The sequence below is a fragment of the Ipomoea triloba genome, chromosome 2 (genome assembly GCF_003576645.1).
Source record: "Ipomoea triloba cultivar NCNSP0323 chromosome 2, ASM357664v1".
Lineage (NCBI taxonomy): Eukaryota > Viridiplantae > Streptophyta > Magnoliopsida > Solanales > Convolvulaceae > Ipomoea > Ipomoea triloba.
Genome location: NC_044917.1, coordinates 18,416,568 through 18,433,019, shown reverse-complemented (window position 1 = coordinate 18,433,019; position 16,452 = coordinate 18,416,568). Strand labels below are relative to the sequence as shown.

Below are 16,452 nucleotides of genomic sequence, written 5' to 3'. Positions count from 1 at the left end.
GTATCTTAATGATCTTTTTCTTAATGATCACTCCCACTCTTCTTTAGCAAAAATAATGATATACATACTCATAATTGATTTGACCAACTAATAAATGAAGATAGAATTCCCCACCATTAGTTGGGCATACTAAATAATCAATATCTAATTCCAATAGAAGTCCAAATAAATAATGAAGATATAATTCCCCACCATAGTTGGACATACTAAAAAAAAAAAAAAACACCTTCCAAAACCAAGTTTGAATTTGGCTCAAAAGATACATTTTATCCTTGGAATCCAAAATAAGTATAGCATATCACGTAACTTACTATAGTTAGTCTAACGAACTTAGTAAGCTTTCATGGAATAATTAATAAAAGTGGCTAAATTTTGGGAAGCAACTGAATACATGTCTTGCCAATGCAACCCATGAAACTTAGAATTTATAATTGAACTGGATTTATAAATTCTACAAAATTGTGATAAAATTATTATCTCATGAGTTGAGGGATTTATTGACATAAAACTTGAGTGTGGGCTAAAGTTTAAATTCTATTAAATCCAATTAAGAAACCCTTTATGATAATATTTTATCTCAATTATCAAATAGACAGAAGAATCTAGAGACACAAAACTTGCCTGTGGGCTAAAGTCTTACTCAACTAGATCCGGCTGAAAATTTGTATTTATGATGAAACAATTTATCAAATGAGTTGAAGAATCAAGTGACATAAAACTTGCTTGTGGGCTAAAGTTTTAATTCAATAAGATTCATTACAACATTATGATAAAGAACTTAAAAAGAAATCAAGTTCCTTTTCCTTAACCCTAATGGGCAATTCAAGAAATATGGTTCAAAGTTTACATCATAAAAAAACTTCATGATAGAATTGAAAATTATTTACAAATAATTATAAAGTAAATAAATAGATTTATTTCTATCATCACTGATAAAACTACTAACTACATTCTGATACATAATTGCCTGTGGGCTAAATTATGGTCGTAGTATAGTATTTCATCCAAATTAATAATTATACAAATATAACGAAATTGCCTGTGGGCTAAATTCCATCATATTAGATACAATTAATCACAACTTATATGTCTAAAACTTTATGTGATCAGGATAAACTGCTTAATATATAATTTTAACTGATTAAGGATGTTGTGGCTACTCCCCAACAAAATTAAAATTATAAGATCACTAGACATAAATCCCTTGCGTAATCTTTATGTGATCAAGATAAAGATATATATAATTTAATCTGATTAAGGATGTTGTGGCTACTCCCCAACCAAATTAAAAATTATAATATCATAACATAATAATCTTTGGAAATTGAATAAGTTGTAGTTATTCTTTAAGTAACCAAGATTGAAACTTTAAGACTTCAGTAAATTAAAGATGCTATAGCTATTCTTTAATGGACCGAAATCAAATCACATTGGCAAGGAATACTTACAAAAATTTGACAGATTATACCAAATCATGATGGGAGATTCCAAATGTATATACCCCAGAAAAGTTTGTAAAACAAAACCTCACTAAAGACCAACTCTTTAGATAATATCAATTTAAGGAGACTAGTGGCCAAGATGTTCTTAAGTCATGGCCATAAAACTAGTATGACTCCCTGATTCATATACACAAAATGTATAACTATTTGGGGTATAAACAAAACTGTAGGGTATAATCCGAAATTGAATAGTTCACATATGAATAAAGCTTTAAAATAGTGAACTAAATTAGCAGACTAAATGTGCTTAAATTCAGGCACTACTGCAACTAAAATTTATGCATAAGTCCAACTTAATAAGGAACTAATGTAATTCCAACATAAATTTATGCATTACTGAAGGCATAATAATAAAATTGCATAATTTAAAACCAGAATATTATGCAGTGGACAAATTAATATGCATAAAATTAAGCATTAAACTCATATATCCTAAACAAATTGCGTAACTTAAAGCAATTTTAATATGAGCTTCCTTCTTCTCCTCATGCTTCTGATGGATCTTGAAAAGACGCATCCACCTCTTATAGGCGTCGGGTCCCAGGGAGTCTGGCATCATTGGCAGAGAGATTATGTCCGCAATTGGGTCCTAAGGGCTCAATCCAAAGTATAAACTTAATATTCAAACTCTAATGAGTCCAATCCAAAGGGACCAAAAATTAATGAATGTATACTTTGAAATTTTTAAACTTTAAGCCCATGACAAAATGTTTTAATGCATCACACTAAATTTATGAGAAATAGACCGAATTTACAAATTTAACAATATCTAAAAATGTATATATTGTCATTTGTAAAACAAAATCTCACAAACCCAAATTGCATAATCAAACTTAATATTATGCACTTAATGTGATTGAATGCATAAAACTATTTGAAAAGTATGAACCAACTAGAGGATATGAATTTATACCAAATATTCATTATTCATACTAACCAAATATGGGCAAAAAGAACTAAAATCATAATTCGAAAACTAAATGAATTATGGCATAAATGGCAATAGTCAATTGCCTAGCAAATATGTTTTTTCCAAAATTACTGAATTGATTCAAAATCACTCTCCATAACCGAATTAATAATATTATTATCATTAATGGCAAAATTTGCAAATAATCCAAAAAAGCAATAAAATAGCCATAATGATATTATTAGATGGAGACTAAATATGGAAAAAAAACAATAGCTAAAACCACTAATTGTAGAAGCATTTTCGGATACAATTTTGAAAACTTAATAAAATTTGAAGTCCGAAAAATATTAATGTCAAGAAAATGATAATAAACATAATATTTTCTTAACTAGAACATTGTCACATGAACTTGATTGGAAACAACTCAGGAGTCATAACTGAATACCATATTAATATTAATGGTATCATTAATTAAAATATTGAATGGCAATAGGTAACATTATAATCACCATTAACATTTAACAATGACAACCAAATTATGGTAATACACCTTCTTAATGTTTCCATATTTCTAAAGAGAAATTATGTGACTAGTCCAAATTAGCGGTTAACTATAGTTGTAGCATTAATTCCAATAATAATAAAAGATAATTAATGACATACCTTAATGATGCAAACCGCATCTTCCCATTGCGCTAGCAACGATGACGATCCACAAGAGAAAAAAACTTCATAATTCTCCCCATATTCATTGTTGGTGTCAGTAACCTCAATGCAGCGTCCAATGGTATATAAAAGATTTGTTGATAGGACTTAATTACCAACATTAATAGTCATGTAATAAAATGAATTGACATGGGTAATCTTACCAATGTACCAAATATGGCAGATTACCATGAAACAATAATTATTATGAAAAGTAATAAATGAGATTAGTCTCTAAACTTGATAACAGTAACTAATAATGCCAATTAATAATAATTAAAATAAAGGCAAAACTGCAATTAAGGGATGCCATACACTAATCTCAATTTACCGCATAATAATTAACATGACTATATTACTTTAAAATTAAAGAATTAATATTATTAAGGCCCTGAAAACCATTGATAAATTGAAAAACATAACCAACTTAAACAATAGTTATAATTCTTAATGGCCAAAATAATAATTAAATTCTTAAATAAATATTTAATGGCTTAAGACCAGGCCAAAACAATAATTATAGCACCTATATGCTCAAATAAGGCCTATAATTCTTAATGACCCAAATGAGCTATAACATGGATGGAAAATGGTCTAATACTGAAATAGATCCAAACTTAATATTATTACCATCACTGAATTCCATTAACAAAATATGGTAGATAGTAATAATTAAAACCATGTTATAAATTCAAAATGAGCTACAGTTATTACGAAAATATCAATCAATAATGGTAAGATCCATACTTTAATGACCCAAGATAGGTCCAAATTAGCTTGTTCCAAATATAGATTTTAAAGCCCCAAATCAAATATAGGACTAAAATATGCCCAAGATTTAATGGAAAACCAAAACAAGCTGTCTTAATAGGCCATAATGACTTAAATTGACCTAAGGATCCAAAATTGAATGATATATAATATGAGTTAATAATATGCTAAATTCAACATTAATGCATGCTTTAATCAATGTATAATTAAAATAATAATAAAATATTTGACAAATATACATAGCATGCTTGAATTTGCATATTAATGTATTATTAACCCATATATCCTTAAATAAATTGCAATACTTTAGGCAATTTTAATATACCTCTATATTAACTTAAAATTCAAATAGCAAATTAAATACTTAATATTTGCCTAAAGTTGAATGATAATTTAACGATAAATTAATGAGGTATGAACTTGAACAATTAAACTAGAAGAAGTCCAAATATGATGGAGGAAAAAAAACTGAATTGAGCCCAAAATACCATAACAGGCCCAAGATTTTGTTGGACCAGGTCTGACCCAAATGGGCCTGACCCGGCCCAAACCTTTATTCCATCATCATCTTCATCTTTACGTTCAATCGACCAGAGCTGGAACCCTTACCTCATGCGGCGGCGACGACGGGAGCAAAGAAGAAGCAGCAGCCGGACGCCACCCGTCGCCCGTCGTCTGCAGTTCCAAGTGAACACCAGCGCCACGCCGACGACCTTATGGAGAGGAGGAAAAAGAAGCAGCGACGGCCCACCTAAGGAGAAGCAGACGTGAACCAGTTCAGCGCCACGCCAGTGCCGCCTAAGGAGAAGACAACATCGGTGAACCGGAAGTCCACCCCGACGCCACCGCTGCCAACGCTGTCTACTGCCATCAACAGAGCTTGCCGATGCGTCGACGTTATCAAAAAAAGGCACCGGCGAACTTAATCCAGTGAGATATGCGTCGATCGATCGTCGCTACTGGCCCTCGTCGACACAAACGCCATAGTCGGCGAACAAAGGAAAAAAACGGCAATAATTTCAAGAATTAAAATCTCAATGCTGAAATTTTCCTTTTCTTTTCTTAATGCTGGAATTAATTTTTTTTTAATGCTGAAATTGAATTAGTAATTCAAGATCAAAAAAAAAAAAAATAATTCTAGCCATCTTAAATCAATTACAAATAATTCATTCAAAATATACATAATATTTCACTCAATTACATCAAATGATATATTTTATATGCATATTTTGATGAATTAGGATGAATGTAATTGAAAACCAAAGCATATACTAAACTTAATGTATATTAAACTTAATATTGTTTTAGGCAAAACAATCAACCGGGGCTGAGATTATAAAGGCTCTGATACCAAATGTTAGATATAAATAATCTAACTAAACAGAATATTATACGAGAAACCTGATTCGTAGTAGCGGAAGCGAAAGCCGTATTGATCTCCAGCCACAGTTGATGTAATGTCTCTTGAACGGTAAACCGTCAGCCATATTTGTCTCATACTTGACTCAGAACCCTAGATGGTGTACTGGTGTCTACTGAGCAGTATGAGTACCGTAAACTGTATGTGCTATATAATGCTTATCCTGTATCCCATCAATACAGATTTATATAGGCACAGAGTCTGGTTGAATACAACTACTAGTTGTTTAGTCCAACCAAACCACTTAATAAACCTAGTTAACTTGCACCACTTAATTAAGGCCCTAATATATAATATATAATATATATATTATTAGGGAAAATCTTACATTGATGTTTAAAGGGTTTGAAGGAAAATCTAGCCTCTCAAGTTTCTTATCAAGTGGCTAGAATCTCATTAAGTGTTGATGAGAGTTTTGGTCTTCAAGGGTAAGATTTCATGTTCACTAAAATTATTATTTACCCCATATATATGTATATTGATATATGATATGATATGATATCAAAATTATGTGTTTTGCAAAATTATGTGCATTATGATGTCCATGTGATCACAAGTGCATTGCATAATATGTGTATGATTCTCGAATTATCGAGAATTGATTTTTACGGGTCAACGTGTTGAGTAAATGCTTGACTTGGAATTTTGGTGTTATATACATATATGTACTAAGAATGATATATTCTTATGGAATGAATTATTGTGGAGAAAAATATGTCTTGAGAAATTATATATTTTTGAAGAAAATATTTATTATGAAGAAATGATATATTTTGAAAATTATATGTACATATTTAGTCTTGGAGGATAAGAATACTTGCTGCCGGTCTGAGCTGGAAATGGGCTGCGGTCCAGATTATTATGAGCACTTAGGGCTGCGGTTCTATTTGCTATTGATATGAGAACCTAGGGCTGCGGTCCTATTGATTGAGTATTGGTGTGGGTTGTATCCCCAACTTGGTATTTAATCCTCCTTGACAAATATGTTATTTTGGGAAAAGTATATCTCCACATTATTTTGGAAAAGTATATTATGAGATAAATGATAAAAACCCAAGCCTATATTTTTCGGGGTGAAATGGAACTTACTTAGCTTATGCTAATTTTGGGATATACACCCCTTCGTTTTTGTGTTAAAATAATTTTTTGCAGGTGAACATGAATAGGATGGAAGTGAGGTTGAGATTAGTCCATTTGAGGAGTAGGCATTTGGAGGATTTTATTATTTGGAGGAAATTTGGTTGTATAATTACTTCCTTGTATCAAGTTGGACTTTGGATGTATTTTGATGTTGTAAGTTTAGCCTGTGCACTTAGAGTGGAGTTTGTCAAAGAGGTGATAGAATTCACTCTAGGTGTGGCGGTAACACCCAATTTTTGCTGGTTAGATGTGTAAGCTTCCGCAATATATTATTGGGATTTTGTAATAAAGTTAAGGTTTAAAAATTGGGGTGTTACAAATAGTATTTAACATTTGCATGGTAGTTCATCTGAAACTTAATTTCCATTACTACATAAATGTCCAACTTTCTTCCTTCATTTATATAGTAAAAATTAACACCGTATCAAGAAAGATCCAAAACTTATGCATAGATGAAAGTGCCTTAAAGATTGAACTTTCACTTAGGGTGTGTTTGGAAACCCGGAAAATGATTTCTGGAAATCATTTTCCGGGTTTCCCATGTTTGGCAACCCTTGGAAAACCTTCCGTTGACTGGGAAAATGAGGCCAAAATGGCGGAAAATCATACAATGCCTAGTCGACAGGCTATGGTTTCCGCCGGAAACCATAGCCATGCTCTGGTTTCCGGCGCCGGAAACATAGGGGGGGGGGGGTTTATTTATTTTTTTTAATTTTGTTACTTTTTTGTTTGAAAGATAAATTTTGTGATTTAAAATATTATTTTTATTTTATTATAATAATTTTAATATTTTAAATAGAATAAAAATATATATAATTATACAATTCTACCCATTTTCCAGAAAACGAACCAAACACCCAAAGACAGTTTTCCAGAATACATCCAAACACGGAAAATGAATTAATTTTCCGGAAAATGACTCATTTTCCAGAAAACATTTTCCAGAAGTCATTTTCCTGCTTTCCAAACACACCTTTAGTATAATACTCGATACATCAATTCGGATTGCAGTGATGGACAAACCTTGAATCATGCAGTCACTTTGAAAAAATGCAGGTAAAATACACACAAGTTTTACAGTCACAACAACTCAATAAACTTACACTATTAAAGGCCATGTGTCATATCCTTTCATGAACATATCCAAGCCAAAAGCCAAAGCTCTTTGAAGCGGCCACACCTCCTGTTCACATAGGCTAATCTTTTAATTCATACCCTACACCAAGCATTTTCTCAAAAGATTAGTTAAGAGTAAATCTCATCCCTACAACAATGCAAACCAAGTACTGACTTTAGGGATATCTTTTATTTAGTACTTGCAGCCAATTAATGAAGTGACTCATCAATATTGAACTCAAGACCTAACGTAATAGCTAACTTAGGTGTGAGTTGAGCTTTCCTTCACCTCTCGACTAGATGCGGGTTTTAAATCTATCCCTTCTGATGTTTTTAACACCATGTCCCTTGCCAAGACTTTAGTAAATGCATCCGCTAAATTGAACCAGGACTGTACAAAGTCTAGTGTTACAAAACCATTATTTAGGAGCTCCTGCACATAGCTATGTCGCATGCCTATGTGTCTTGACTTGCCATTATAAACGTTGTTATATGCTTTGGCCAGTGTAGTAGCGCTGTCACAATGTACCAAAATTGGTGACATCGGCTTTGGCCAAACTGGAATTTCCATAATTAAATTCCTTAGCCACTGAACTTCTTTGCATGCAGAAGCTAATGCAATAAATTAAGATGCCATAGTTGAATCAGAAATACAACTTTGCTTTTTAGAAGCCCAGGAAATAACGCCTCCTCCAAGCAGAAAAACCCATCCACTAGTTGAGGAATAATCTTACTGATTTGATATCTAACTAGCATCAGAATATCTTTCTAGGATGGAAATATCTTTTGAATATATCAAACCATAATTAATAGTTTTATTCAAATATTTTAGTATCCTTTTTAATGCCATCAAATGTACTACACTAGGATTACTAGTGTATCTACTCATCTTCCCTACTACAAATGCAATATCGGGCAAAGTACTTGTCATAGCATACATTAGGCATTCTATCACTTTAGAATATTCCAACTGAGACACCAGATCACCTTCATTTGGAATTAACTTCAATGAAGGATCCATAGGTGTAGAAATTGGAGAACCAGTTGAGTGATTAAATCTTTTTAACACTTTCTCAATGTAATGAGATTATATTGTGTCAATCTAACACCATCCTGTACCTTAGTAAATCTTATTCCAAGAATTACTTCCGCTTCTCCTAAATCTTTCATGGAGAAACTAGAACTGAGAAACTCTATAGTTTCTTTAATTTTTTCCAATTTATTTCCAAAAATTAACATGTCATCTACATACAAGAAAATGATAACTCCTTGCCTTTGATTATTAAATTTGTTGTAGATGCATTTGTCAGACTGATTTATCTTGTACCCAATCGCTAGCACAACTTGATCAAACTGATCATGCCATTGTTTGGGTGCTTGTTTCAAGCCATAAAGAGACTTTATCAACTTACAAACCTTATGTTCTTGTCCTGCAACCACGAAACCTTCAGGTTGCTTCATGTAAACTTCCTCCTCTAATTCACCATTTAAGAATGCAGTCTTAACATTCATTTGATGAATTATTAGATTGTGTATAGCCGAAATGGCAATTAACAATCTAATAGTAGCAATCCCTGCTACTGGAGCATAAGTGTCAAAGAAGTCAACTCCTTCTTTTTGTTTAAAGCCCTGTGCGACAAGCCTGGCTTTATATTTGTTGATTGAACCATCAACTTTTATTTTCGTTTTCAAAATCCATTTGCAACCTATTGGTTTACAACCATTTGGTGGATTAGTCAAAATGCATGTATTGTTTCCCATGATGGAATCCATCTCATCATTAATTGCTTCTTTCCAGAAAGCAACATCATGAGAATTTATAACTTCCTCATAAGTCTTAGGATCATCTTCTATATTAAACTAATATAGATTTTTAGTCTGTGTAGACTCCCTTGATCCTTCAATTAAATACATTTGGAAATATGAACCAAATGTTTTTTTCATTTATTGCTCTTTTACTTTATTTAAGTATTGGTTCCTTTGACACTGTATGATCATACATTTGATCATCAACTGTAAACCCACTAGAACTAGGAATTAAATCCTTGGTTCTATTTATTGATGAGAATCGATTTTCATCAAATATAATCCCGGGACTCTATTACAGCATGGACCGAAATAAAGTCATTTGGTTCTGTAACATAGAACCGGTACGCTTTACTGTGTAGAACATATCCTATAAAAATAGAATCAATGCCCTTTTCCCCAGGGCATTTCGTTTAGAATCCGACAACCGTAACATGGCCCTAAACCCCCAGATTTTTAAGTAATTCAAGTTGGGTTTTCTGTTGTTCCAAAGCTCATAGGGTGTTACCCTATTTCTTTTATTTGGAACTCTATTGAGTACATAGCATGCAGTCAACATGGCTTCTCCCCAGAAACCTTCACTCAGACCGAAAACTGATAACATGCAGTTTACCATTTCCTTGAGCACTCTATTTTTCCTTTCTACTACACCATTTTGCTATGGTGTATAGGGTGTTGTGGTCTCATGAATGATACCCACAGATTAGAAAAATGGCGGGTCATAATACTCACAAACCCTGTCAGTACGTAAAATTTTTACTAACCGATTAATTTGCAATTCCAACTCCAATTTAAATATTTTAAATTTTTCTAAGGCCTCATCCTTAGAATTCAGCATATACACATAGCAAAATCTCAAATAGTCATCAATGAAGGTAACAACATATTTCTTATTTTCCAGTTATGGGGTGCTATGAAAATCACACAAGTAACTGTGCACCAATTCAAGTAAATTTGAATTTCTTTTTATACTAGGAAAAGGATTCCTAGTTATTTTATTCAACATGCATGCACTGCATGGTTCCTGTAATACCCCGTATTTTCCTAACATTATTATTTTATCCTAAGGCGTTGACATTCATAAGTTATGATCTCCCGATTTCTCAAAAGAATTATTATAAGTAAGGACAGTTAGTAATAAGCTGCGATCGTACGTACCGGTCACGAACCGTAAAATTTTAGGAACTAGTATTCGGACCCGGTTGTCCTAGGAAATGGATTTTTAGACACCATACTATTATTCTTGAATTTCCTATTTAATTAAATCAGCTCATAGCAGCGAAAATTTATTTTGATCGTACATCGCTAAATTTCGCGGTGTACCGAACCTAGCCCAATTTTGAGGGTTAGTCTGGAATAAATTTTTAGTTTCGGAATTTATTCTATCTGGATTATTTTCTACCGAAAATTCATCTGTTTCAATCCCGATCAGTCCAAGTTGAGATATTTTATTATTTTATTATTTTTTTTCCCTTACCTTATCACATAAGCTAAATGTGATTATAAAAGCATTTTTTTCCCCTTTTCTTCTTCCTATTGCCGAAATGAAGAGAGAGGGAGAGAGGGTGTGATCTTCATTGTCTTCTTCCATGAATACCTTGCTTCCGTAGCTAATTTCCTTCACATCTCTCAACTATATTCGGTAAGATTCCAATTTTATTCGGTAAAAAGCTTTATAATCCTTCCTAGAGCATGAATCTAAGTTAAGATTTCTTGTATGTTGTGTTATGTTGTTGGTGGAATCATAGGGTTTTAAGGTGAAATTGGGGAAATCAACTCCAAAAGCCTTCTACGAGAACTAGTAACCCGGTTGAGGTAAGGAATTCCCTTAAGTTGGAATTAGTCACTTGAATTTGGATAATTGATTTTTGGTTGAAATATGGTGTTTTTGAGCTTTGGAAATATTTTTTTTATACATGTTCATAGCTTGGATATGCATGTATATGTTATATTTATGTTCATATGAGCTTATACTTGTGAGAATAGTGAAAGGAAATCAGGGTAGATTCTGGCAGTAACTTCCGAGATTTATTGGGAAAAATAGGTAAGGTATTTTGATCCTATTTTTTTTCGACATGTAGTTCTATAAGTGTAGAACCCGCATATAAAATTTCATAATGATCGGAGTAGTATAAGTATGGTTTTCGAATTTTTCTCCAAAACTGGTCCAGAGAGAGAAAAATTCCGGACAGCACACTGCCAAGGGCAAAGATGGAATTTTCTGTGTTTATTCGCGAACCAAAATGACCAAAACTTTTTATGGACATCAAGTACTATGAGTTGGGGTTCTACCATAAAAATTTCAAGTGAAAAGGAGTTCGGGAACTATTTTTACCGGCTCAATCTTTCGGACTGCGCCAAGCTCAATTACTGTCCAGAATAGGCGGAACGTGTTGGACGTGGCGCGTCCAGTGGAGTCCAGTAGGTTCGAGAGTAAGATCAAATTGTATAAGCTTTGATTATTATTATTGATGTTTAGATGATGGGGTTGTAATGAACCTAAGAGGTTATGAGAATGATGATGATGTTATAACATGTTGATACATGGGTTATGAAATGGTGATAAAGTTAGGATGGTTATTACTGATGATTGTAATGATTATAGATAGTAATTAGAGCTTAATTAAGGACTTAGTAATTAATGATGGATTAACAATGGAGTTCAAGAGGTAATTAAGCTCTAATTATAGTGATTAAGGACTGATAACAGTTATTAAGGTTTAATGACTGGATGAATAGACGGAATGGTAATTAATATATTATCAAGGTGGGACTAATTATTTGAAGGATTATCTTTGGTGATTATTGTGAGATCTTTGTTATGGGCAATACTCTCTATTTGGTGGTTATGTTGAAAGATTGGAACTACTCCTTTCGAATTTATTTGGAGAGGTTGGAATTCTCTCTTTGGTTATTATTTTAAGAACTTGGAAGTGATTCTTTTGATTTGGGGATTGTTGGTGTTTACTTGAGGATTTAAAATATCTCTTTGGTAAAGATATTATGGTTTAAAGGAATTTTGAGTGGTGATGATATTACGATATTTATTAAGGAAATTGTTATATGGAAATATTGAGATAAAGATTGAATATGGTGAATTTTGAGGAAATAGTTGTTAAACGACTTTGGATTATGGTTAGGTAATGACTTTACCTCAAGTTACGATCTAATGGTGTTGATCATGGTGGAAGTTGTCAATGGAAATAATGACAAGGACAGCTATCTATTATTAGTTAATGGTGGAACCATGATTATGGATCACCGACGATGATTGGATTGTAAGATGAATTGAGATTCATGATAAGGAATAAGGTTAAGGATGTTAATATTAATGGTGCTATGAATCGATTGATTCATAAATGATTGACTATGGGTTCATACTATTATAATAATAGTATTGGAAATGGATATATGTAGTGTTAGTAGAATATACAAGTGTATAACTAGCTGGATTGAATTCAAGTATGGGACTTGAATATGAAGTATATCCAAGAATATCCTAGTATTGTATATGATGAAGTATCCGATGAGTGACCAGCTTGTGTCCAGTTATACTTTCTTCCAATCTTTGCTCGTGCTTGAGCCATGTTTGAAAAGCCTTTCGGCAAGTAAAAATGTTTATAAAACTTACGTTGAAAAACGTATGCTATTTTGATATAAAGGTTGTCAAAACCTTATTGTTGAGAAAATGATGTTTGAAAAGCCTGCGGGCAGAGAAAGTCTTTTGAAAATCCTTCAGGGGCTAAAGAGGTAGCCGATTTCCAATATTGGACTCATTTGTGAATTATGTCCAAAGAAATGATTGTTGTAAGAGAACTGAAGGAAGGATCACGTTTTCAAACCCTTAGTTTCTAAAGTGAATTGAGGAAGACCTTGATTGACCTACGGGAGGGTTTAATTGCCATGGCCCGGGGTTGTTGATATGATTGACCTACGGGAGGGCTTAATTGCCATGGCCCGGGGTTGTTGATATGATTGACCTACGGGAGGGCTTAATTGCCATGGCCCGGGGTTGTTGATATGATTGTCCTACAGGAGGGCTTAAATGCCATGGCGTGATGGTTGTTTATTTGACAAACCTCATGGGAGGGCTTAAAGTGCCATGGCCCAGTGGTTTTGTTTATGTCTCCTTGACAAACCTCATGGGAGGGCTTAAAGTGCCATGGCCCAGTGGTTTTGTTTATGTCTCCTTGACAAACCTCATGGGAGGGCTTAAAGTGCCATGGCCCAGTGGTTTTGTTTATGTCCCTTGACAAACCTCATGGGAGGGCTTAAAGTGCCATGGCCCAGTGGTTTTGTTTATGTCTCCTTGACAAACCTCATGGGAGGGCTTAAAGTTCCATAGCCCAGTGGTTTTGTTTATGCCGTATGACATGCAATTCATACTGAGGGCGAAGTCTATTCGCCGGGTACTGTATCACTCGTAAGCTGCGGTTTGCGGGGGTGTGCACACTTAAGTATGGTTACTCATGAAATATCGGGCAAGATTCGTTTCAACGAGCCTAGTTAGGCCAACTAGGATTCATTGTAACGATCCGGTATAGATCTAGGGGAATCGATAAGATACAGGGGGATGCCAGACATTGACCCCGAGTCGAGACCCAAGTGGAAAGGAGGGGACAAGATTGGTTGCTCCTAAGGCCTCAAGCTCTCAAGTTAAGGAAACTAAGGATATATTTTTTATAATGAAGGGTAGTTACGCTGTAACTACGAGAGAAGAGAAAGGTGTTAAGGGCTAGCACTGAAGTATGCTAGCGAATTCGTTTTCTTGAGATGATTAGTAAGGAAATTTCCCTGTGATGAGGGACTGAAAGGAGAAATGATGAGTGGGAAAGATTAGAAGTTTTACAGCAGAAAAACTTATGATTTTCAATATCTATTTGTATTCTCAAATGATTTTGTCTTACGAGACGAGTGGATGTTGTTTCAGTAAATGTTTTCAAACCTTTGTCTACTTTTGAGTGACATCGGATTTCCTTACTTAGCCGTCGCGCTAACTGCACTTCAATGTGTTTCTTATCAGTTGCAGATTAGTGTGGGCCCCTGTAGCCGATGAGCTCGGAATAGAAGGGAAGTACAGATTGAGGTCTACTCTTTGATGTAGACAGGGATTGTTATTAATGTTGTAAGTTTAGCCTGTGCACTTAGAGTGGAGTTTGTCAAAGAGGTGATAGAATTCACTCTAGGTGTGGCGGTAGCACTCGGTTTTCTGTTGATATGATGTAAGCTTCCGCAGCGTTTTATTACGGATTTTGTAATAAATGTAAGAGTTGAAAATTGGGGTGTTACAGTTCCTTGTTTAATTCAAATGATGGAATTAATCCATCTTTAGCCATGTCAAGTAAACGCACATAATTTACGTGAAATAAGCGAAAATGCCATAAAGATGATATACATACTGTGTAAACACAACCATAAACTTTATTGATATTTAACTTGAACATATTACAGCATAGAAATCCTTGGCCTACAAACGTACCAGCCTTGGATAAAATAAAACGATCTGCTTCAAACACAAGTTTAAAACCACACTTGTCTAACACAATGCCATAAACTAAATTTTTTCTAACATCTGGGGCATGATACACATCTGTGAGGGTTAGTTTCTTTCCAGAAGTAAGCAACAACTCAACTTGTCCAACCCCTTTGACTTTCACCATGGAACCATTTCCCATGTACAGGCTTGGACCATTTTCCAGACTTTTATAAATCTTATAAAGATTTATATCTTTGTAGACATGTCTGGTTGCCCAGTGTCAACCCACCACGAGTCATCAGTCAGCATGACACAAATTTCATATATCATAGCAACGAAATTTTAAATACTATAAAAAACAAGATTAATAATTTTACCTTAGTTTCCATTCGCCACTTCCTTGGCCATGATCACCAGAAGATTTACCTTCCATTTGTGCCTTTCTTTCTTCCAAACTTCTCAGTCCTTTTTAAAATGTGGACCATTGCACACCTAGCATGTAACAGATGCCTTCCCTTTTTCGTTTCCATTCTTCTTAAACTTAGAAGATTTGGTAGCCTTTCTCGGTTTCCCTTTCCCTTTTCGGTTCCCAGTGGCCTTTGCAATGCCTTTATTCTTACTTTCCTTCAGTCTGATCCCTTCCTCAACATAAAGGTGGGAGCCCAGTTGTTCCATGGTAAGTTCTTCCTTCTTTTGCATCAAGGTACGATGTACCTTTTTCCAAGAAGGTGGCAGCTTGTCTACGATACCAGCAATGGAAATGGAGTCATCCATATTCATGCCATGTTTCCTTATCAACCCAAGCAATCTGATGATCTCATGGAATTGTTCCATGACAGGTCGACTATCCACCATTTTGAATTCATTAAATTCACTTACCAGGAATTTCTTGCTAGAGGCATCCTCAGATATATATTTTGCCTCAAGCTTTTCCCACAGGTCCTTAGAGGACTCCTCATACTGATAAATATCAAAGAGAGTGTCAGATATACCATTCAAAATATGGCCACGGCATGCGAGGTCATCATTTTCCCATTTGAGCCGGCGACGGGTGGCTTTGAGTGTCTTATTCTCTTGCTCTACCGGCTTCGAGGTGCTCAGCACATATGCCACATTTAGGGCCGCAAAGAGGAACTTCATCTTCACATATGCCACATTTAGGGCCGCAAGGAGGAACTTCATCTTCTTTTGCCATCTACGAAAGCCCATGCCTTCAAAGTGTTCCAACTTTGGGATGTTGGTTGCAAAGTCGAAGAACCCAGAGTTCATTCTTCCTCAGAAACAGTATTAAAAGCTTATTGATTGTTAGAATAATTGCTGGTAAGAGGAGAAAAGAGGAGTGGTCTAATTGCTGGTAAGAGGAGAAACATTATTAAAAGCTTATCTATGTTGCCTCCTTGTGTGTCTTTGTAGTGGTCTAATGATTCAATTGTGTTGGCTATTCAAGAGTGTGTTCTCTTAGTCCTCTTCCACCATTGTGTACTAGGGCTTCTTAGGCTTAGGAATACCTTTTCGCAACCAAAAGCCCTAAGAGACATTTTATCAAATACCTAGGCTACACACTTTCCTACTATTCTCTATCATGGAATTCCATAGGATCTAA

The 16,452-nt window shown here is 34.4% G+C and overlaps 1 protein-coding gene and 1 long non-coding RNA gene across 2 annotated transcripts; both read right to left on the bottom strand.

The window, feature by feature from the left end:
• Positions 1-1,839: 1,839 nt before the first annotated feature.
• Positions 1,840-3,633, bottom strand: LOC116011377. Its single transcript, XR_004097012.1, has 2 exons — positions 3,079-3,633; positions 1,840-2,091 (listed from the first exon to the last, which is right to left on the bottom strand). It is a non-coding gene; the product is annotated as an uncharacterized LOC116011377 (long non-coding RNA).
• An 11,708-nt stretch (positions 3,634-15,341) lies between these two features.
• Positions 15,342-16,118, bottom strand: LOC116010860. Its single transcript, XM_031250359.1, has one exon. It carries the CDS (start codon positions 16,116-16,118, stop codon positions 15,342-15,344), a length of 777 nt encoding a protein of 258 aa, XP_031106219.1.
• Between the last annotated feature and the right edge of the window lie 334 nt (positions 16,119-16,452).

Excerpts from the sequence above, each read along its gene's own strand:
- LOC116010860 (XM_031250359.1), bottom strand. The coding sequence starts at position 16,118 with ATGAACTCTGGGTTCTTCGACTTTGCAACCAACATCCCAAAGTTGGAA.